The sequence below is a fragment of the Schistocerca americana genome, chromosome X, assembly GCF_021461395.2.
Source record: "Schistocerca americana isolate TAMUIC-IGC-003095 chromosome X, iqSchAmer2.1, whole genome shotgun sequence".
NCBI lineage: Eukaryota > Metazoa > Arthropoda > Insecta > Orthoptera > Acrididae > Schistocerca > Schistocerca americana.
In genome coordinates, this window is record NC_060130.1 from 700,107,997 (window position 1) to 700,133,347 (window position 25,351).

The following is a 25,351-nucleotide window of genomic DNA, read 5'->3' on the forward strand; positions in this document are numbered from 1 at the left end:
AAAGTAATAGAGTGCACTGGGATGGGTTTACAAGAGTTGTTTATTGTGCAGTCTGAAACATTAATTTAATAATAATTTTCTTCCTCGTGTTTTCTCTCTCATTCAACATTGTAAAAAATTATTATTGCACTCCAATAGGTACCAAACTATACACATTGAAAGCACATAACCAAACATTTTGCAAATTTTAAAATTCTCTCTCTTACTTGAATTACACTTACCATTACTAAATGGTGCATTGTATAAAAATCTGTGTCACCGTAGTACACTCTAATAGTATGCACAGTAAAACCAAATCCACGAGGACCACGCCGGATAATAATTGGTGGTTTCAGGCTTGTAACAAGAGGTGACAGTTCTCGGCAAGGAGATGTATCCCGTGAACTGGCAGTGCTTGATCCACCAGGGGACTGAATTGGTTGTGGGTGACATTCTTCTGGAAGCACAGACAATGGTGTTAAAACTAACTGGTAGTTGTTGTCAACTGGAAATGCTACAAGATGGCAAGTATTGGAAAAATGTGGTGAGGGTAGGCAGTGAGACCAACTTAAAGGCATGGAAAAGGAAACGTAGAAGAAGGGGTGAAGGCAGAGGTAAGGGCACCAAGAGAGGCATAAGTGGAGAGTTAATTGATGAGAAGGTGGAGGAGGGAGCAGTACAGATGGGCACAGAAATGACAGGGAGTTTGGGCACAGTCATGTATCCTGAATTGACCCTGGATCCAACTCACAGCTAAAAAAATTCTAGGTAACTGTCTGAAACACATAACTCAAATATGCAATAAAGATTTTGTTTCTGAAGGTTTTGGATGTCGAGGTAAAAGCATATTGAGGTGAAATTTATGGGACAGAAAGAGGAATGAAGAATGGGACAATGGAAAAAAGAATGGGAACAGTGACAGCAAATTGAGGAAGCCACCCAGAAACAAGATTACACTGCAATTTAATCTGGGTAGTGATCTACTTGCCACTTCACCTTGTGGTATCATATGTTTACACAGGGAGTAATAGAATGACGTTTTAAAAATTTGGGTGATAGGAACCTATAGCTGGAAATGTGAAATTAAGTTTCTACAGCAATCACTGGGCTGTTGAGAATACACACACTACCTGCAGAAGAAGTTACCAGATGAGATTCTCAGTCAACACTTGGGCTGGAATTATTGGAGGTTACCTTACTGGACCACACATCATATCTTACAAATGGTATACAGTGTTTGAATTTTCTGAGCAATGCCTGACCGCAACTTCTGCAACTGCACACTAGTTTGTGGTTTCAGAATGATGATGCTCCAAGGCACTTTGATTGTCGGCCCAGTGCATATATTACAATTAGCTTCACGCAGAAAGTAATTGGAAGGGGATGCCCAGTGAAATGGGCTGTGCGCTCCACTGACCTCACTGCTCCTGACTTCCTCCTCTGGGGGCAGTGTCAAGTACCTTGTGTACTCAACACTTCCAGGAACAGTACCTGAGCTTATTGAGTGCATCTTTAAAGCATTTAATACCACCAGATGAGAGCACACTATCTTACAGAAAATCAAACCGAACATGGTGCATTGTTGCACATTGTATAACAAAGCCAATGGTAGTCACATTGAATGTTTCCTCTACAGTAGTGAAGCCACAGATTCGGTTTACAGTATTTGACTGTGCTGTACTGTACTGTACTGTCAATAAACATTATCTAAAACATAGTATTCTGGTGTTTCATTTAGCCTACCGAATGCGTAGAAAGTTCATGGTGCTGCAGAAGCTGTATTTTACATTTCCAACTATAGGTTCCTTGTATCAAAATGTTCAACATTTCATCCTCTACAATCCCCCAATCTTTTAAAACGCCATTCTGTTACAACCTGTATGCTGCATGCCAAATAGTTACATTATACTTTTATAATGAATAATTCCTGGTAAGCTGCAACAGTTTAATTAGTAATGGCCCTATAGCCAAAATAAGCTTGTAGTAAAGAAGAAATATTACTAATTAAACTATTGCACCTTACCTGGAATTATTCATTACAAAGTGTCATACTATGATGTATTCTAAGCGGCAGGTCTAGTCGAAAAGAAAACATTATAGTTTTGCAATATTTTTACAGCACATATTCTAAAAGACAATCATTAGAGTAAAATATTAACAGCACAATATCTGACAGGCTAAAGTAGCAAGAGAGAAGAGAAACTGATAAGGAAGAAAGATAAGAGATTAAAAAAATAAAAAATGAAAGAAACAAATCTGGATTAATTTATCGTGAACATAGGGAGGAGGGAGTGAAGGAGGAAAGACAGCTCAGATAGAGTTACAGGAACAAACAGGTACAAACATACAAACTATGGCACTTCAAAGCCCCACTGCATGTAAAAACAGAAACTATGACACAAAATGTGCAACAAGTAAAGAAATCTTTCAATCCTGCCACTACTGATAGCCATAAGACCAAACACCCACCACACACCATGGCACACTTTCCTCTCACCTTCACTGGTCCCAAAATGTGACCTCACTGAAAAACAGTTATGAACTGCAGTCCTCTCTGGTGTAACTGGCACGTCTCCAATGTTTACTAAACCAGCACAATGCTCAAAATGACAGACCAAACTTTGCGAAAGTTCAGTACAGTTTGTATGAGATCTGTATGCTCAGAAACTCACCATATGCATTTCCCCTTCAAATAAAGACGCATCGTGGATCACCAAATGTGGTGTCTTGCCCACTGTGCTTGAGCAAGGAAACAGTGGAGCAGTGTCATCTTCACCAGAGTATTACAATTTAGATTAGGGTGTCCTGCTCCATCTGGCACATCCGTAGCACATATTACAACCAAGCCAAAATTGTGAAACGTGGTAACTTTAGTAGTGTCACTGTTCTCAGCTGAGACAGAATCACATTAGAAGCATATATTCCTCTGAATGAGTTTACTGGAGGTGCTTGACAGCCACAGATGAGTGACATCCACTTGGTAAGTGTGTCCCACGGCCCACAATGTTATACCATGCATCACATCACTGTAACACCATTTAGGGAACACTTGCTCGTCACATCTCATAATGCTTTGGGTTCTCTCTAGATCCCAGAACCCAGCTTATGCAACAGGCATCTCAGGCTATGCTACAGAGTCCACAACTGATAGCCGCTCTTGCATACTGCAAACTGTACTAGAATACATCATGAAGCTGCGTAACAGAGTGGATGGGTTGAGCCTATTTATACTAGATGCTAGTTTTAACCCTTAACATAATGACAATTGTGTGCATTACATTATGTATGAATGCAAACACTGATAGAACAACAAACCACTGACAATATTTATGTTGCCACCCTCCCCCCTCCTACCTGTCCCCCCTCACTTCACCCCCCCCCCCCCCTCTCTCTCTCTCTCTCTCTCTCTCTCTCTCTCTCTCTCTCTCTCTCTCTCTCTCTCTCTCTCTCTAAGAGTGTAATTCTTGTTATGGTGCACATTTTATGCATATTGGATTTTAATCAGTCATTTATGTCCATCGTTTTGATGAAGTTGTAGATCGAAGCAGACTATGATAGTGGCAGGTTCATTACTTCAAATGGATTGGAAGAGTTGGGCAAAAAGTGGAGCTGCACAACCTCATCAATATACTTTTGTGGTGTGTGTGTGTTCACTACAAATACAGGGAGCAATCCAGAGACCTAAATGATTGTGTCCTCTGCCATAGCGACTGGTAACTAACATGTCATTCACATATCACTGACAAGTTGCTACGCTGTCTGCTAAAGTGTCGGATCCTAATATGATAATCTGTACCAAGACTGGAGTATAATTTTGTATTGTAGTATCTTCATCTACATTTTTACTCCACAAGCCACTAGATGGCGGAAGGTACATGGTGCACCAGAATAACTTCCAATATTTCTTACTCAGTTCACATAGGTTGTTAATCTGTTTATGTATGGTGTGCATCCCCTGGATTAATTACCTATCTGTTGTTACATACTTTTCTGTGTGGTAGTTGTTATCCCCCCCTCCCCTCAGTAACCAGTGTGTGTGTGTGTGTGTGTGTGTGTGTGTGTGTTTTCTTTTAAGATATTCACAACTGATTCATTTGATAAAGAAAGTACCAGAAATGGGATATAGCTCCTACATACCAGAATGATTTTTAACTATAATTCAATTCCATTTCACAAAAAACCCACAGTTATGAACAGGTCTCAAAAGAAACAATGAAGTAATAAGTTAAAAATGTCTCTGTGAGACTATGACAAATACACTAGATAGGGAATAAATTTTATGACTGAAATATTTGTTGATAATTTGATAATGTTGGTCACAAAAGAAAGAATGTTTACCAGAAGGTATCATAAGAGAAAGCCCAGTCGCAGATGCACTCTTGATAACTGATCTGGAACGGTGCTTTCCACAAGGTGCAATTGGAGGAATTGCTGGTAATGACACTCTTGGAACATTGTCAGAGTTTCGCCAACCTTTCTCCTCCAAAGGATGAATGGGCAATGGCTGCAATTGGTTTGTATTTTGCTCTGGCTGAGAGCTGCAAAATACACAATATAACAAATAGAACAGAGATACAGAGAACAAGATGTAATCATTGACACAAGTAAAAGCTAATTCAGTATCTAAGATTACACAGTATTTCATTTCATACAAACAAACCACTACATAATAAATAATTATAAATACACAAGCTTCTGTGGCAATTGTCAGCCTCAATAAAATCATCCTGGGTATACTGGTATACCATCTTATAAAATACTTAAAATGCTAAATTACTAAAGTGTCAGACATTTCAGCTGTGCTGCAGTGGTTTAGACTAATTTAGCCAGGAAGAAGGTGCTTCAATATATTTTATTGCTGAAGGAGTCTTAAGGCCACCAACACCTAATTTCTTATACATTATTGTCCTAAAACATCACTGGCCATTCCAGAAGAAAGGGAAGGGATGTATTATTGGGTTACCCAGCTTGTCAATAATTGGTAGCCTACTGTGAATAGGTGACAAGCTTGTGGTGGCTGTGTTTTTCTTGCTTTTCGTCACAAGAAAATCGGCCCCAATTCTGGATGAGCAGTTTGTGGCAGTGTCCAATCACACTTACCTCATAGCATCAGGATTGTCGAGTACTTTGGTTTTTAGGAAACCTGATGCGCGGCACACAGTCATGCAGTTGCTCTGCACGTGCCAGTCTGTTGAGGTCATATTCTGCTATGAGGGTGCTAATCAGACTTAAAGTTTCCCATCTACCAAATCACGAATCCTGTAGCCACTCCAAAAAATTGATTCTAGGCCTCCTTAGAAAAACATTGCCCACAGAACTGCACAAACGGAAGCCGTTCTTTTACCTCATTTTTTGTGCCTGGCTTACTGTTTAACACTGAACCTTTTTGTCCTGACATATCCTTTGGCTCAGAAAGTTTTATTAAGCTCTCTCAGCTTTTGTTCGGTTCTGTCTGCATCACTAATTCGATGGGCTCAACTGGTTAGCATGTGTAAGATGTAACACTTCTGAGCCAGATGATGGTGGAATGCCTACAGGTATTGGTTGGCGTGGGTTGTTTTCAAGTAGAATGTGTGCTCCAGGGTGCCACTTAGGAATTATTAGACGCCCATATCCAAAAAAAGAATCATACTATCACGTTCTTGTTTTAGTACAAACTGAATATTCTTAAGCAAGCTGTTAATATGCAATTCTGATGCTCAATGTGACCAAATAACAAAAGTGTTCTCTACATATCACAGTGTGGGCAGAACTGCAAAGGGCTTAATGCACTTTTGCATAAAAGCTTGCATGAAGAGCTGCTTTGTTATTGGAGAGCTGGAAAATCCCTTTGACGCTCAATAGCTTTGTTCATGATATTTACCATCACAGGTGAAATAGGTAGATTGCAAACAAAACAATATCAATTAGGGGTATCAGGTAGTATTCATTCCTGAAGAATGCTAATAGGCTCTTTCTTCTATTGGTATGTTGGCGAAGAGAGACTTTCTGTCAAAGTTGACCATTATGTTAGTTATGCGCTAATCTTGTATAAGTTGGATGAAATGAGTTGAATCCTTCACATACAGTTCTGTGTGTCCTTTTCTGACCACATACTTTGCCAGATTGTAGGTGGATGAGTCAGTTCCATTAACCACAGGCCTGAGGAGGCAGCTTGCTTTATTTATCTTAGTTACTACATAGTTTTGAGGGAGTTAATTACATTCTTTTTCATTTGCCAGAACATGTAATATTTGTGATTTGCCTGTATGTACATTGCATAGCTTCTTGCATGTATTCTTTCAACAATTTACTATTTGGGCGTTTTCTTTAAGAACAAAGCCTTCACACTCCTCAACTGATTTTCATGTTGCTATTTTAATTATTGCTCCTGCAGATTTAATTTTATTATCTGGGTTATTAGTTTCAGCCATCATTAAGAGTGGTGCATTTGCATTTGCCAAACATATAACTATGAAGCACATATTGGGAGCTAGGGATGTTCTAAACAAAGGAAAATGGGTTGCAGAATTGTATCTCATAACTGATCACAAGTGGGGGGGGGGGGGGGGGGGGGGAGGGGGGGGGGGGTTCTTCAACTTTCATTTTTATTTTTGAAAGAATGAATCTCTAGTTCTGAAAGCTAAAGACACAGCATATATTTATGCAAATGCGCACATTGGTCACAATTTACACTAGGTGCTAACTATGGCCATGTTTTTGTCGTAATTTTTATCGTCTCTTCTGAAATAAAATTATGATAAAATTAACAAAATTCAAGACAGGGATTTCTAGCTTTTCTCCCTCTAATGTTGTTAAGGTTTCTGACACAGGAAGTGACATTCCTGATGTGTCATAGTTCTGGCATAAAGTTAGGTATGAGCTGCAGGAAATCAGCATTAAGATGTTACTTTACATACTTAATTGCTGATACCTTGAGGCAAAAATCTGTGAAACTACTAGCGCAAAAAGAGTTTCTCCTGCAATTCACTGACACACAATATTTTTAGTTGTTCTGAATTAAAACACATCTATCAAATCAATGTTTTCTACTTCGCAAAAATCTTACTATACAGATATTAATGCAAACATTAAATCAGTAACCTCTCTAAAATGAAACTGAATAGTATTTTCAATAAATTGAAATTCTGTTTTCTAATGGGAATGACAAATTATATGGCACTATCAGTTTACAAATGGCACCAACCACCCACTAAATGAAGCTCATTTAGAGGGTAAAGAATACTTGATTATAAACAGACTATTAATATTAATAACACACAAATAAAACAAACACCATTTATCACAGACTTTCCTCCATTTCACCAAACAGTTATTGAGATATGACCTAAAAGAGGATGTTCCTTTATCTTCGTAAGGAGATAACAGCACATAAGTGCCAGTTCTAAACTGCACAGAGCATTATTAAATATGATGAGCATACATTGTCTTGATTCCCTGTTGACACGAAAATCTACTTTCTCATTTTTAAACATTAAGTAGCACTACTCAACTTGAGCCACATTCACAACACCTTTGATACATACAGCATTGAATCCACAATGAAATACACCAGAAACAAAATCTGTCTCACACTTTACAGTTTATGTGACCTGAAATTGCCATGTTCATTAGCACAGATTATTAAATAATGCCAATGTGTGTGTAACTCAAATGGCATTGGCCTCTACACCTTACTCAACACAGAAATTGAGTGAGAAAATAGCACTGAAACCATTGTACATGGTTTATGCATGCTTGTTCTTTATTTTCTAAATAACTCTTATGCTAAAGCTGTAGACTATGATACAGCACATAACTAAATACTACCTGGTACGATTATCTTCAACAGAAATTGAAAAACGAGGAAGAGCATCCTTTGAGTGAAGTCTCCTCTTCCTGTGGATCTGTGGTGAAACATCATCACTCTCAGTTTGTGATGATTCAGGCGTACTAGGCTGTGCAGCTTTCTTCAACGATGATCGATCAACTGTCTCCATTATTTCCCGGTTTCCATCTGTTTCTGGTGTGTCCAAATTACTCCCAAGATTGGAAGGAGAAGACTCTGAATGGTCTGACTGCCCTGAATCGGCACGTGAGAATGACTTTCTGAAACTGCCATCATCCCCTTCTTCAAATAGACTTAGCCTGGTCTGTACCTTACGGTACTGTGGCGTACACGACGAGAATGAACTGAACAGAGGTGACTCATCTGTATCATCTGTATCTTCTCCAATGTCATGGTTGTAACGATCCATTCGAGCTGGAAGAGATGTAAGGGTTGAACAGTTAATGATATTGCTGTTATGATCATTCAAGTGATTAACACGGAGTGAGAGGAAAAAATCTTGCAAATGTTCAAAACTTTTATGATAAATTTCTTCTGCTAAAGTTCGAGGAAAAAAGGGAAAAATAAAATAGTCTGCAACACAGTAAAGATACTTAACACTAGATCAAGAATGGCAGCAGAAAAGGATATCTGTTCAGTTCTCATTTCCCACTTATCTCAATTTTGGAACAAGGGTGATTCATTTGTTTCTGTACTATTTTCCACTGCCTTATACACCTTTCCATACCTATCTCCAGTGGGAAAAAAATTACTAAAAGTGTATTGAGATCTTAACAACTTTTTTTCCCTCTGCGCAGTAATCACCTATTTCATTTCAACAAGCAAGACTAGTTATATTTCACTCAGTTTACAGTAAGAAAACATTATAACTAACTTATAAAGTTAGAAACTCCAATTTTAATGTGTTGTAACACAATCCAGTTCACACAAATCTCAGTTCCTGCTTATGAATGATATCAGATGCTAATACAATCCAAAGCATAACAACAACAAGCTAACAACGGTCAACAGTTCTTAAAACCTGTCAAATTCAATCAAATTGCAGCTACAGTAGTATTACATTAGTAGTTCTTCCAATTAATATTTCAAAATATTTCGTAGAGGAGTCAAAAAGGTGAAATACCACCTGGTACAATATATACTGTTTCTCTACTCAGTATTTTGGGCCCAAATGGGACACAATACATTGCAGGTCAGAGTATCCCACTATGTAGAATTACGTTGGTCAAACAGGATGCCTGTGGCAAAATTGAAATTGGACCAGATGTTGACCCTTGAGCTTGCTTTCATGTGAGCTTCAGTATAAGAGTTAAACTTTGTGAAGTACCAAGGATCAATCACTACTATTCAACACCGTGATCTTCTTCCCCCCTCGAGCATTACTTCTCTAAAACAGCAACAGATCCTCTGAGGAATTTGGAAGAGAAGAAGAATGGTAATGGCATACAAACTCAGATATCACACTATAGTTTACTTGTAGCTCCAATTCCTGCTTACTATATAGTGTTGCATAATCTGTAATACTGTAGGTTACCTACATACTACTGAGTGTATCCCTTGCATAGTGGATATAATTCGTAGGTAAGAACCTTAAGGAATGTCTTTGATTACATCATGAAATATTTTTGTATGGTATGAGAGTTACATGTATGTAAAGTTACATCATTTCGTGTTCTGTTAATACTAAGTTGTCATTTGTAAGTAGCTTGTCTGCACATAAAGCATTGCGAATACAAAAGAAATCATTGGAGCTCTTTTGTTGTGTGTGTGTGTGTGTGTGTGTGCGAGAGAGAGAGAGAGAGAGAGAGAGAGAGAGAGAGAGAGAGAGAGAGAGAGAGGGGGGGGGGGGATATTAAGCACAGGGTTTAAAAGGAAACTCAAATTAAAAAGCAAGGCACATAATAATCATCAATATAGTCTTCAGGGATGAAGTATATTTAAAACTTAAATCTGGTAAAGGGTGAAGTACATTGAGTTATGATTATAAAGTGTTTCATGAAACCTTTAACCCAGCTCTTGGTAATTAAGTGATAATGCTCTTGTAACTATGTATTTCAGGGATAGGGGGTAGTGGGAGGAAAGGGGGTGGGGGGGGGGGGGGGGCAGCACAGAAGTTAGCAGTTGCAGGATGGTAATACATGGAGTATACACTACACACTTCAAACATTATTTATAATACTTCTCTGCTCAAGCAATAACAAGAGGTCAGTCAAAATGGAAACAAGGGCAGATGAATGTTTTTTTTTCTCTCCACAAAAAATGGGAAGCTGAAGAACAAAAAGATGTATCTTTCGCACACATTACAAGTAGAGAAATCTATCTAAATTGTGATAAGAAATACATATTAACACTTATAAGAAAATGGTATAAATGCAAACCAAGGATATAAATGGATTGGAGAGGAGAGATGCTAATTTACAAGGGGACAGAATAGCAAGACAGAAATTACAGTCTTGAAGGCTCCTCACTAGGAGACTTTCTTGTATTACCTTCAATGCCTTCAGCAGTTTAAGCAGCAAATGCATATAGTGATCAACATTTTTTTTTACATTTCTTTAAATGCAAGAAAATCAAGAACACCAATATTACATACAAGTGACTATTGAATCAAGCATAAGTCAATGCTGCTGTTTTGGCTGTTCCAACTTGGTATGCAGTCATTCAGATTCGGACAGACTTATTAAAGATTGTATTACACTGGATACACATCACTAGCCAGATCTGTACTGAAGCCCTCAGATTGAACAACTGATGTTCTCAAGACTGCTTATGCAGAGAAATAATGCTGCTTGCTGGAGGTACCAAACCACAACACAGTGCTTACCACACCATCTGTTTACTGGCCCACACACACTCTCATTCCTGTTGCATGGTCCCAGCTTTATAATGCTTTTCCATTCTGCTCCAAGCACTTCAAGCACCACAAAAGAGCATGTCTCACAGTGATTGAGGTTATACTACACATACCATCAGCCTGTTACACAAGAGATGGGAATGCTGCAGAGATTTAAAGGATGTCAATTCAACAGGAAAACTCAGAGATATGTGACTGTACATCCAAGCTGATGCAAAATAAATAAAGGAAGTCTCTTTAATCTATTGGGGAAAACACCGTTATTACATGCTCCTTTTGCATTTCCTTGAACTCCAGATTGAAGGCTACATTTCCCTTCCAGCACGAAGTCCCTGGTAGTGCTGGGGAAGGCTTTTTCCTCGATGTTAATATATTGTCAGCTTTTGCTTATAATCAGTTATTCTAGTTTTACAAGCAAATTGCTCATCGGTATATTATTTACCGAGACAAATTCGTGGCCATCAGAGAGTATCAACTTCATCTACCAAAAGGCTTAAAAATATTGTCATCCTGTGTGCATGTCTGTTTCAAAAAAGTTGCATTTCTTGACACATCATCATCCATCTTCTATAACTCAACACACTATAATGTCACTTTTTTAGTTTAATTCCTAAAATAGATGACTCCATTTTCCCTCTACTGAAGTGAACAAATTTCTAAGATGTTACTCTTTCACAATTCTTCAGTCTTAATGCATAAAAAATTTAAAAAAATATAACACTATAATGCATCTCACAAGTCAACTGCAATGCATCTTTGACTGCTGCATGTGCTAACAAGCTATGTCTCTCCACTTACATTGCTCTACTTTTAAATGTCAAAATGGTGCAGGTTAGCCTGTGAACAAAAATATGCTCTTACTGTCAAAGTAACTGGTGTCCTCTTCATGATCAATCTGAGGAACAAATTCAGCTTTTTGCCTGAGTAATGAATTCCAGTCCACACCACTGAAATATGGATGCTCCTTTACTTCATGAGCACCCCCTGTTCCCAGTCGATCTCTTGGATTTTGTTGTAGTAGAGATGTGATGATGTCTTTGGCCTCAGGTTGCACTGGCCAGTCATCATCATCTGGCCATTCAATGTCATCTGTAAAACAACAAATTTACACAATTTATTTATAAATGCAATGTATAAAAGTACATATGCAGTATAATAAGACATAAATACACGAAAACAAACATAAGAAGTGCCCTTCAGGGAGATGAGTCTTGATGTCATCTCCCGAGGCTACTATCCCACTTACGGCACAGTTAAGTGGAGGGAGCTGTCATACCTTATACACAAATCACATAGAGTTAATATCACAACATATACATATAGTAGTAACTATAGTAGAGTAGATTATGGTAATTCAGGTGAGACAGGCTCTAAGCGTTTACTGAAGCCCTCCCACTTGAAATAGGTAGGTAAAGGGACCTCCTTTGCTATCTAAAGCTTTCCTTTCATATATTATTTTCTTCTTGAGAAAACAGAATTTTTTCCAATTTTACTTTTATGTATATTGTGTAATTTCTTTTCTTTTGTTTTTATTTTTTAATTAATTATTTAATTATATAAAAAACATGGAAAGTACTAACTTTCTGAAAATTGTCTAGTTTGTAGTAGCAAATGAACCACTATAGTTACCAAGGTGGTGTGTCACTCTGTAATGTTAATAAGTGAATGAATAAATAAACAATAATTCAATTTTAGAGACAGCTGTTTGAAGTAAACTAATATTTTCCCAATTTTAAGTTGTGCTGTGACTTAAAACACAAGAAATGCTAAAATACAAAATACATCATCACTGGTAAACCAAGCAGAAGCAAGTAACTATCAATGTCCAATAAATGAAATTATTCTCTTTCTGTAATCAATGGATGAAGATGCATATATAGTAGAGATATAGTAGAGACCACACACCGTGGGCATTGTACATTTAGCAACTCTGCCACAAGCAACAGTAACTATGGCACATGACCACCAGCCAAAATCACCAACTAGCCTACACTACACCTTTGTCTTGTTACCATCACTCCTGTTGGACTCTGATAATGATATCACTCTGCTCTGCTGAATTTTGCCAAATTTGTCATCTCGCACTGCTATATTGTTACAAGCCTTTGGTTCCATCAGCAGTGCTCAACTACAGGTGAGACACTTGCAAACATTTCCTCTGGATATCTGTGTTACCATGGGTTATTTCATGCAGAGTACTAGTTAATATTGCTCACGGTATTATTAAACGTCATTCGACACTGAATTTCTGGAGCTTCAAGTGCTATTTCCTTCTACTTTACTTAGATTCTTTAATTTTTTTCTGCATTGAAATATCTAGCGATTTAAGTTGTGTTAATGTATGATGTCCAGTAAATACTGTACCTGCAGAAGTATTAGTTTGTGGTGGTGAGGTATTTTTCTAATGTTTGCAAGGCATCTACAATATCAGTAACATAATCATGTACAGATTAGTGTCTAGATTCAGTCAGCCAATTTGTAAGGATAAGAGAGCATGCAATTATAGGCATGCAGTTCTTTGAATTGTGGAAACAGCTTCAGCTGAGGCAACAACAACCACAGCAGCAGCAGCAGCAGCAGCAGCTCCTTCAGCAGCAGTTATTGCAGCAGCAAGAACACTAACAACAACAGCAACAACAACAATAACAATAACAGCACCAGCACCTTACAAAGCAGCTACTATCACCCTCGCAGCACATCCTATATTTGGCCCATTCCTTACATGCAACAACATCTGTAAGGAATGGTGTTAATATGCAGCACCCATGCACCATCATCTCTAGGGATCATTGATGCTGCTTGTCACAGGAACCAGATGAGCTCTTGGATAAACTACCACAATACTAGGACCACCAAGTGCATGTGGAATCAGAATGACTGTGTTTTATACAGTGTGTTAAACAACCAGCACAGACATGCTTACAATGGGCCACTCACAACGTAAATTCACTTGCACAACATGTGGTTGAGCTGAATCTCATGCAGACAGCCTCATAAAAATTAGACTGATACAAGATGTACATACCCATCAAATCCTTATCGACACTCTGTAGTTAACAGATCCTAGCTCAGAAGACCTCTTAGAAATCACATGGTCATTTTAAACAACATACGTACACCAGCGTCTGGCACCGCACTTGACGGACATTGTCCCCAACAAATGTTGTCTTCACAGCTTCAACCAACAGTTGGCCTCATTGTCCACCTCGAGCCAGCCCACCTCACAGCCACTGAAGGCTACCATTTCATTTGGGTTTTCAGCACATATCACTCTTTGTGACAACAAAATTCTATGGTTTCCATACATTTGTCCTATACCTTACATCATCAGGGATTCCATAGGGAATGAACTCAATCGCCTTATGGCCCAGGACGTTCTCCACTGAATTCCATTAAGTTTATGGTCATTTCCCACTGTAGTGGTCCATAACCAGATATCTCTCTCTGCATCTGTGTCAATTTCAACGCCACAGTCAATTCCCAAGCTGTAACAGACACTGTCTACAACTATAAATCAATGAATTTTTTTCTTGTCTTGCAAGTGGGCACTTATACTCAAAGACCGACTTCTCTAAAGCATACTTACAGCTTCCCCTTGATGCAGAGTCTCAAAAATTCATGGTCATCAATACACCGTATGGATTCTCTGATACCATAGGCTGCCATTTGGCACAGCTAGTACTCCAGCAATTTTTCAAAGGCTACTGGAGCAATTGCTCCAGGACATTCCCCATTGCTCATTTATTTGGACAACAACATAGTAACCATAACCAATAAATATGATTTACACAACCTCTGGTGAGTTTTCATACTGCTGGAGAAAACATATCTCCATTACAACCTGTAAAAGTGGTCATTTTTTAAGCCATAATTAGAGTACTTAGGACATATTAAGGGAAAAGGTGGAGTGAGACCAACAGAAACACAGCTACAAGTCATACAGAAACTGCCTAAACTGAACTCTCTCAAAATAACTTCTGTTAGCACTTGGCAAAATAAATTATTACAGACAGTTCATTCCAAATGCTGCAATGTTGAATAGACTCCAAAAAGCTGACGTCCCTTTCGAATGGGCTTCCAAATGGGAACAAGAGTGCTCTGCTTTCAAGCATTGTCTGATACATGCTCCATGTTTCACTAATTTTTCCCAGAGTACTCTCTCATCCCAATGCCTTCAATTAGGATTGAACAGATATTGTTAAATTGCACAACCTGTGGGTTTGAATGTCCAATCACGTATGTATCTAAAATGATGTCACCTGCCCAACAAAATTACTCACAGAGTGGAAAGAGCTCTCTCTCTCTCTCTCTCTCTCTCTCTCTCTCTCTCTCTCTCTCTCTCTCTCTCACTCTAACATCTATGGCATACAAAAGTTCCATTAATATTTATTGATAGAGTATTTGAGATGGTCACTGACCCTGAGGCATTTCAGATAATATTTGTACCCAACTGCTGCATCCCAGAACACAGCCGAATGGCTACAGCTTTGGTGGCTGTTTCTTAGTAATTACCAATATGAGAGTACACACAAATCAACACTTGACTGCGCCAATGCAGATAGCTTACCCTGGTTATCAGCAGATTCTATGTCTCTCCACAGGTCTGCTGGCAAATAGATTAATAACCACCATCAACTCACATAAATCTTCCACTGACAGCCTCCCAAATAGCACATGTGATGGTTATAGACCGTCTTTTATGGTATGTTCCAGATTACACATGCAATGTGTGGCTACCAGGGTTTCAACCAAGACAGTAGGTGGCCAAAAGTCTTTTATCACTCTGCCACCAACTTTAAGCAATCCAAGGAGTACTCCTGCTATTGCCAGCGACAGTAGGTGTCTAAGTGATCATTCCAGAAGACCTATAGTCAAAGGTGTTGGCACGCCTCCATGAAAGTCACTGGGGAATATTCAAAGTCAAACAATTTTCATGCTGCACTGGCATGTTATAAATCAAGACATCACCAAGATGGTCATGGGCTGCCAGGTGTGTGCCACATCTCAGCCAGCACTGTATCAGCAGTTACATTCCTGGCCACTACCGCAAGGTATCTGGAACCACCTCCAGATACACTTTCCAGGCCCATTTCTAGATCATATTTTGGAAGTAGTAACATGTGCCTATTAACTTTTCCCCTACACAGTACAAAAGTCTTCCACCTAAGCAGAAGCCACCATTTGATAATTAACATACCTACCAAACAGCATCAAAAGCCTGACAGATAGCCAACTAACATTTAAAAAATAAATTCAAAGAATTTCTAGATGACAACTCCTTCTATTCATTGGCTGAATTTTTAGATATAAATTAAGGAGGGGGGGAGACAACTTAAACATTAGTGTCATGCAATATTTTGTGTAATGTAATATCCTGTACAGACATCTTTTATTAACCTGACACGTTCCACATCTTTACGAAGTGTCATATTCATGATCTATGGAACAAGTATTAATCTAATCTAATCTACAAGGGTGAGCTGAAAAGTAGTATATCTGAATTTGTTACGCAAAAACTCGTCTAGCATTTCAAACAAAACAAATGTTATTAACTTTTTAAATCTTTATTCTTCATGTCTACATACTTGCAGCCCTCTGTCACAAGAGGGCTCGAAATTGTTGCATGTAATGGGGCAGTATGTAATGTAATGCGGTGGCACATAACGTAAGCATGTCAGTGCAGGAGAAACAGCATACTGTACACAAGTTTCGAATTCAAAAGAGTTCATCCACACATGGAGCATCCTCTCCTTCAGCACGGCTATGCCACAACACACAAAAATGCTACAATATCTGTAACAATCCAACGCTTTGCATTCAAAGTCATCGACCGTCCTCCACAAAGTCCTGACTTGGCCCCTTCTGATATTCACTTGTTTCCAAAACTTAAAGAACACTTTTGAGGACTTCACTTTGATAGTGATGAAGCAGTGCAAGCAGAGGCGAGTTTCTGGCTCCATCAACAAAGTCTGTCTACAGCGACGGTGTCAACAAACTGGTCTCTTGTTGGGAAAAATGTATTCACTGCTGGGGTGACTTTGTTGAGAAAGAAGAGTAAAGATGTTTGTATTATGTCAAAAGCTTTAAGAGTTTTCACATGAAAAAAGTCAGAGGTATTACATTTCAGCGCATACGCATATTTACTATATAACTCTTCCGTAAAATCACTGTCTAGGACAAGACCCAAACGTTTTCAAACTTCTGCACCCTAAATATCATACATTATCTTCCATTCACTCCATTCTATCCTCCTTTCAATGACCCAGCAGAATGTTAGGTGCGGACATTCAAGACAAAAATGCCCCATCCCGTGCAGGAGATGAAATTGGGCACAGCACTGACCACCCTTTAAGTACATTCCATCGATGGAAAAAGCCTAGCAAAACTGCATAATGGTAGACAACTAAGAACACAACTTTGTTTCCTATGGTCAAACAAACATTAACCATCACAAAAAGTCTAGCTTACCTAGACCCAGTCCAAATTTGTGGGTATGGGCATCAAGTTTGGTGTTTCCAGGACACCACCATAAAGCTTCGGGGTACAGACTCAGGCAGGTGTTGTTTAGCAACTCGTCAACCACCTGTGCCATCAAAAGGTTTCCACACCTGACAAGTCACTGTTGCTGGCATTAACACCGTGACAACCAAAGCAGCACAATAAGACCCAGAAGCTGGTGCATTTGCTCCAGCACCATGTGCGTCTTTCATGCAACCAGACATAAAAATGCCAGATACAACCACACCAGAAGCAACATTATCCTTGGCGAAAGATGAATCAACGCTAACACCAGTGGAAAAAACGAGTATGCAGCAATTACCAGCAGCCACACCAATTCCAATAACTCCAAACTACACTGCCCACATGCCGGATGACGAGCAGTGTTCCCCAGCCAAACCTGCCATGTTCGGGGAAGAAGTATCTCATATATTTACCATGACTGCAGACAATTTTGGTTAGTGGCTCTGCAACATACAATGGTAACTACAGCTTATGACCATTGATCACACAAGCCATCCACCAGTGGTAGTACAAAGATGGCAATATAGCCATCCACAGAGCGGGTTCTCCTTGCACAGCTGCCTCAGGCAGGCAACTGCCAACTACACCACATCACCATCTTCTTACTGTCACAGCTGTTAAGTCTGAGTACCGTACTGCTCCACTCCACTGGACTCTGCCAAATACATTGTCTTTTCCTCTTGTACTGTCATGGGACTTTGACTGTCAGCAACGCTCAATGGCACATGATAAACTCCGAGACGTTTCTATGCTACCATACCTATATCATGTGGAAAATTCTGAATTGGTTTGTTCATTATCAAGTCTCATTGACTGCATCCTTTGATAGATGCTGAACTTCTGGAACTTCACGTGTCAGTCACTTCTACTTTATTTACTTTCTGATGGGCTTTAAACTATCCCATCTACGAGGATCCAGGGATTTAAGTTTGATGGCCGGTAAATGCTGGAACTTTGTTGAGTGTTACAGTAAAGACAATAGCAAAGGCAAACTACAGGAGACTGGCATTATAATTTTCATCTAGATTATGTACCTGTTAAAAAGATGATTTTATAATTTACGTACACTGTTCACAGTGGTCAGTACCAAATGCATAGTACCACCAGACAGTGAAATGAACTTTTTTATTTAAAAACTAATTATTACTTTTATGGTGACTGGTAACTAGGTTCTTTTTGTCTGTGAAAACACAGAGTGATTCAAAAAGAATACCACAACTTCAGGAATTTAAAACTCTGCAACGACAAAAGGCAGAGCTAAGCACTATCTGTCGGCGAATTAAGGGAGCTATAAAGTTTCATTTAGTTGTACATTTGTTCGCTTGAGGCGCTGTTGACTAGGCGTCAGCGTCAGTTGATGCTAAGATGGCGACCGCTCAACAGAAAGCTTTTTGTGTTATTGAGTATGGCAGAAGTGAATCAACGACAGTTGTTCAGCGTGCATTTCGAACGAAGTATGGTGTACCTCCTGATAGGTGGTGTATTAAACGTTGGTATAAACAGTTTACAGAGAATGGGTGTTTGTGCAAAGGGAAAAGTTCTGGACGGTCGAGAACGAGTGATGAAAATGTAGCACGCATTCAGCAAGCATTTGTTGGCAGCCCAGGAAAATCGACTCGCAGAGCTAGCAGAGAGCTGCAAATTCCACAATCAACTGTATGGAGAGTCCTACGAAAAAGGTTAGTTATGAAACCTGAACGTCAACTACCCGAGGCGATGGATCGGTCGCCAGGCAGCCCGTGACAGAGCACTTCATCACTGGCCTCCAAGAAGCCCTGATCTTCCCCCTGCGATTTTTTCTTATGAGGGTATGTTAAGGATATGGTATTTTGGCCACCTCTCCCAGCCACCATTGATGATTTGAAACGAGAAATAACAGCAGCTATCAAAATTGTTATGCCTGATATGCTACAGAGAGTGTGGAACGAGTTGGAGTATCGGGTTGATATTGCTCGAGTGTCTGGAGGGGGCCATATTGAACATCTCTGAACTTGTTTTTGAGTGAAAAAAAACCTTTTTAAATACTCTTTGTAATGATGTATAACAGAAGGTTATATTATGTTTCTTTCATTAAATACAGATTTTGAAAGTTGTGGTATTCTTTTTGAATCCCCCTGTATATTATATACTGGCTACCTTTCTGAATTATGCATTGACATTTTAGTATCCCCACCAGCAGACATCGCAATTGAGATAGATAAGTTGGCATAGCTACAGCGTCAGAATTGTGCAGCAGCCTGCCACAAAGTACACATGTGGTACATAGTAACGGCACACCCACTGACAGAGGTGTTTCCCTAAAGACAGTAGTAAGCTGGATGGGTCGGTTCTTACACTATGTTCAGTCCTGAGTGACTGGAAAAAAGCGCAGGTGACGCCTGAATATAAGAAGGGTAGAAGGATGGATCCTCAAAATTACAGACCAATATCCTTAACATCGGTTTGTTGCAGGATTCTCGAACATATTCTCAGCTCGAAAATAAAGAATTTCCTTGCGACAGAGAAGTTGCTGTCCATGCATCAACACGGCTTTAGAAAGCATCACTCCTGCGAAATGCAACTCGCCCTTTTTTCACATGATATCTTGTGAACCATGGATGAAGGGTATCAGACGGATGCCACATTCCTTGACTTCCAGAAAGCGTTGACCCACTGCAGACTCCTAACTAAGGTACAAGCATATGGGATTGGTTCCCAAATATGTAAGTGGCTCGAAGCCTTCTTAAGTAATAGAACCCAGTATGTTGTCCTCAATGGTGAGTGTTCATCGGAGGTGAGGGTATCATCTGGAGTGCCCCAGGGAAGTGTGGTAGGTCCGCTGTTGTTTTCTATCTACATAAATTATCTTTTGGATAGGGTGGATAGCAATGTGGGGCTGTTTGCTGAAGATGCTGTGGTGTATGGGAAGGTGTTGTCGTTGAGTGACTGTAGGAGGTTACAAGATGACTTGGACAGGATTTGTGATTGGTGTAAAGAATGGCAGCTAACTCTAAATATAGATAAATGTAAATTAATGCAGATGAATAGCAAAAAGAATCCCGTAATGTTTGAATACTCCAATAGTAGTGTACCGCTTGACACAGTTATGTCAATCAAATATTTGGGCGTAACATTGCAGAGCGATATGAAGTGGGACAAGCATGTAATAGCAGTTGTGGGGAAGGTGGATAGTCTTCTTTCGTTCATTGGTAGAGTTTTGGGAAGATGTGGTTCATCTGTAAAGGAGACTGCTTATAAAACACTAATACGACCTATTCTCGAGTACCGCTCGAGAAGTTGGGATCCCTATCAGGTCAGATTGAGGGAGGACATAGAAGCAATTCAGAGGCGGGCTGCTATATTTGTTACTGGTAGGTTTGATCATCATGTGAGTGTTACAGAAATGTTTCAGGAACACGGGTGGGAGTCTGTAGAGGAAAGGAGCCATTCTTTTCGTGAATTGTTCCTGAGGAAATTTAGAGAACCAGCATTTGAGGCTGGCTGAAGTACAATTTTACTGCCGCCAACTTATATTTCGCGGAAAGACCACAAATATAAGCTAAGAGAAATTGGGGCTCGTACAGAGGCGTATAGGCAGTCATTTTTCCCTCGTTCTGTTTGATAGTGGAACAAGGAGAGAAGATGCTAGTTGTGGTACGAGGTGCCCTCCACCACGCTCCGTATGGTGAATTGCAGAGTATGTATGTAGATGTAGATGTAGAATTGTTGCAGACCTGGTCTTGTGCTACATGCCGAGTACTCAGTCACCAGCCACCTGTGCCAGCCTAGTTGAGTTTTTCCCCATGCAAGTCTCTGTGAAGTTTTGGACTTTCTGCTTCCTGCAGACTGACTCATATGGCGAGTTTTCACTTCCTCTTATGGGGTTCTGGTCCCTGGTTATTATCAAGCCACCTTTGGCCCATGAAGCACCCATGCTGATAGTGTAATGGTGTTGTTACGTCGGTGCAGATAATAAATGGTTTAAATTTTTTTTTTTTTTTCATCGTCTCACTTAAAGAAAGAAACCCAGTCTTTTCAGGTTATGTAATCAATACAAACATGGTCAACAACACTTTTAAGAGTACTTATCCATTCTATCGTCAGAACGTGTTTAGTATGCAATCAGGTCATATAACTTTCAGTTGATGACCTTGTTTTCAAGCCCAGTTCATTGGTGCCAAGCTAAATTGTACGTGGTGTGGCTATAAAATAATGGGACTAAAGCTGTCGCAGGGTAACTACATGTGCAGCAAATATGAATAACCAATAGCTGTGAAACGTGAAGTCGAATGTGGCACCTCTGGTGTCTGTAGACAAATCAGAATGGCTGTGGTCTTCATTTGTGTAAGATAAGAGTAAAAATAGAGCAACAAGTTTACTAAGAGAAGTGTATAGCAAAGACTGTTCATTACGTACGCAAGTCTTTAGGTGGTTAAAGCATTTGCAAGATGGCCGAGAAGACATTGAAGATGACTCACACCGCAACACTCTTCAACATCAAAAACAGATGAAAATATAAAAAGAGAAGGTAATTTGATTCAATTTGACTGTTGGCTGTGTATTTGATCTGACAGAGCGTGCGGAAAATTTTAAATAACCAATTTAACATGAGAAAAATGTGTGTGAAATCTGTGCCAAAAACTCTCACAATCCAACAAAAAGAAGCTTGCGAATATGTTTGTATTGACACTTTGAATACCACAGAAAATTATCCCAATTTCTTGGAAAGAGTGTAACGTGACAGATCTTGGTATTTCACTTATGATCTAGAAACTAGGAACAAATCCATGGACTGGAAGGGCCCAACGTCACTGAGAGCAAAAAAAGCTTGAATGAGCAAATGAGCAAATCAAGTTTCAAAGTGTTGATAATATTTTCAATAGTCACTTGGTTCATAAAGGTCAAACTATCAATCAATATTGCTACCCGAGGTTCTTGCTCAACTCCATGAGGGGGGAAAGGGGGGGGGGGATGGACACGAATTGTGGAAGAACACATCATGGGTTCTACATCAAGACAATGCACCAGCTCATACCACACTGTCTATTAACAGGTTTCCAGCCAAGTACAGCCTCCTGGTGTTAGACCACCCAATTTATTTGCCTGGCCTGGCACAATGTGACATTTATTTCACACGTCAAATCTCCATTGAAAGGAACAATATTTCAGTCTACTGAAGCAGTGAAAGAAAAAGTGGCACACATCTGCAAGGAACTCACAAAGGAAGACTTCCAGTCATTTACATTAATGGAACATTCGAATGGAGCACTTTAGGGGTATAGAGGAGGGCAGTACATTGAAGTTGACAATAACTAAATAAATATGTTTTGCAAATAAAATGTTTTACAACAATAATTCTGTTATTTGACAGCCACACTTTGTATATTGCTTTTTAGATATGATCTCTAATTACTTTTTTCACATGGGCCTTATTCATAGCTAAGACATCAAGCAAATTACATAATTCTAATAAAATGTTGTGTTGTTTGAAAAGGACTGGAAGTGCACACAGTTTTCTCAATTAATGTACCAAGACTGATGATTGGCAAAACTTAATAGAGATTTGTGCATCTGTAAAGAGATCAATGTGCAAAGCATTCAACAACTACTAACGTCATACCTTAGTAAAAGATCTTGCCAAGAACCAAGAAAATTCTGTTCCTATGTAAATTGCTAAGAAGGGCAAAGGCTTCTATTCAGTCAGTCATTGGCCACTCTAGTGTGGTAATAGAAGACAACAAAAAGAAAACTGAAGCTTCAAATTTCTCATTAAAGAAATCATCACACAGGAAGAACATACTAACATACTGTTGTTTGATCGTCACACACACATACCATATGGAGGACATTGTAATAGGTTAAACTATTACACATTACTTAGAAGAATATGTCATCCAGTGTCTACACAATCACAAAATGTAATTTAAATTCCATTTATTGTACAGATAAAAATTTAAAAGTCATATTCATATGCATAAAATTTTAGATGTTTTACATCCACATATTCTACATTTCTTCTGTTCTTTCCTTCACTCCTAAAAATCTTATTTTCTTCATATTAATTTACTTTAATGTGTATTTTTGCCAGATAGGGCTTGGTTGATTGTAATTTCATGGACTGCTCTGTAGCTTGTATTTTACATGCTTACATTTTCGAATGAATTGTAAAATATTGTGTTTTGTTACATTCATCAGTTCTGTTATTCTTTTACTTTATATGTGTTTTATTAATGTTTTCACATAATATCAATCAAGTGTAAAACTGCTAATACTTCAATTTTGTAATCTGATTAACACAGAAGTGTTTTAATGGATTTGGTCAAGAGTGCCATCTTTGACTTTGAAGTTCTTTGACTTGTACTGTTATACATCACATGTGGTTCTTTTGTCAATGCGCCATCACATTTTAATCTTGCTACAATTTTTCATTTTTATTGGCAATTCTGGGTTTCAGTGGTAATATATGTCAAAGCACATACGACATGTGATACACCTGCGATAATTTTTTTGAGTATTTCAATGGATATAATGGTTTTTTCCTGTTTTGATCTTATTTTGTTTCATATTGTCACAGTGTCCATTTTTGTATGTCATACAGCTGCCATTGATGATGAATTAAGGCCGAAACTGGTAGCGGAATAAATAACATTATCACAGACAACACAGTCTTATGCATTTTGTACAATTCATACATGCTGTTGACCACCACCAAGCAAGATGTTACTAGATATTATAATTGTTTTGAACAATGGATATTTCCCTTTCCTCTGCTCCCTTATCTTAGCCTTACACAGGAAACTTTTACAAGATTCAAGTACGGTCAACAAATGAAATAACATAATTTAAATTTTGCTACAAAAATAATACACTAATAAAAAATTATTCTACTACATGAAACCATGAGTCAAACACAGATACGACAGAAAGTGTGTGTGATACAATGCGGGTCTCGTGCATTTAGTGTTAAGAGAGGAGGAGAGGGAGTGAAGAAGTGAGGAAAGGGGAAAAACCAAATACCAGCTATTAAACAGATGTACAATTAAATTATTTTTTATTTTCCATGCACCAAGATTGATTTCAGACAATATCTGTAGCTGAGTGTTTAAGCACATTTGATTGCAATGAGGGGGGCTCGTGTTCAAATTGCAATGTTGCTACCATTTTGTCTTTGTGGGGGATTCAAACAAGGTGCACACCGCCTTATGAGGCCCATCGTGGAGCTTCTAGGATAAGAAATAGTGGCTCCAAGGTTTGAAATACCAACAGTGGCTGGGACAGTGGTGTGCTGATGACATGCCCCTCCACACTGCTTCCTAATGACAGCCACAGGATGACAGAACAGGTGGTCATGATGCATGGTTTTCAGACCCGGATCAAAGTGTTCCTTTAAGATGCATTTTAAATTTTAAAAAATGTTTGTTAATATGTCACTGAACAACACTAAGTTTCAATAATGGTATAATTTTGTACATATTTCAGTGTTTTTTGTCTTCATCACTGCAGTGAGTCAGGGTTCAAAATTTCTTTTATTAAGCTTTTAATTAAAAAAGCTGTTTTGCAAGATGTCCGCCTGATTCATCTGCAACACCATTAATGCATAGCAACATAAATCTGAAATAATGCCAGAAAATAATTTCTCAGCTCATACTTTACCATTTACAGTGTGGGCAAACAATTCTTCTGGTGTATCACCAAAAAAGGGCACACAGCCAATGAGGAATTCATACAATATAATGCCCATAGACCACCAGTCTACAGGTTTGCCATATCCCTGTCTGCAAAGAAGAATTTTTATGTCAGATCTCAGAAATATAAATGATTTGCTCTGTACAGATTTATAATTCATTTGCAAAAATAGATGAAATGCCAGAAAAGATAATCAAAAAGTAATATATAATGCAAGCAATTACAGATCAAAACAAATGACACACTTGTTCACATACAATTAATTTCTGTTCTCAATTCTTGCCTGCTTCTTGCACACAGACCTTGGCTGGAAATATTAAAATAGGAAATGGTAATATCCCAGATGAACACTCAGAAAATGATGGAAAATAAACCCTATGAAGTGCTCTTTTGTGTTCTGCTACACATGGGAAAATTGTGTGGTCAGTCACATCTGATACATTGCTTTAGCCCACCCATATTTTTCAAATTAGATGTCAGTTTACAATCATTTAACAGCTTTA

The 25,351-nt window shown here is 38.8% G+C and overlaps 1 protein-coding gene across 4 annotated transcripts in view; it reads right to left on the reverse strand.

The window, feature by feature from the left end:
- LOC124556721 (microtubule-associated serine/threonine-protein kinase 2) overlaps positions 1 to 25,351 on the reverse strand; it is a 262,482-nt gene that overhangs the window by 56,737 nt on the left and 180,394 nt on the right. For 3 of the 4 annotated variants that reach the window (XM_047130714.1, XM_047130712.1, XM_047130715.1), the window contains exons 15-19: positions 24,816 to 24,937; positions 11,523 to 11,750; positions 7,789 to 8,221; positions 4,318 to 4,517; positions 222 to 436 (exon numbers count right to left, since the gene is read on the reverse strand). In XM_047130714.1, the coding sequence (XP_046986670.1) occupies positions 222 to 436; positions 4,318 to 4,517; positions 7,789 to 8,221; positions 11,523 to 11,750; positions 24,816 to 24,937 (1,198 nt within the window). The remainder of the gene's footprint in view (positions 1 to 221; positions 437 to 4,317; positions 4,518 to 7,788; positions 8,222 to 11,522; positions 11,751 to 24,815; positions 24,938 to 25,351) is intronic. The other variant, XM_047130713.1, reaches the window with a different exon arrangement.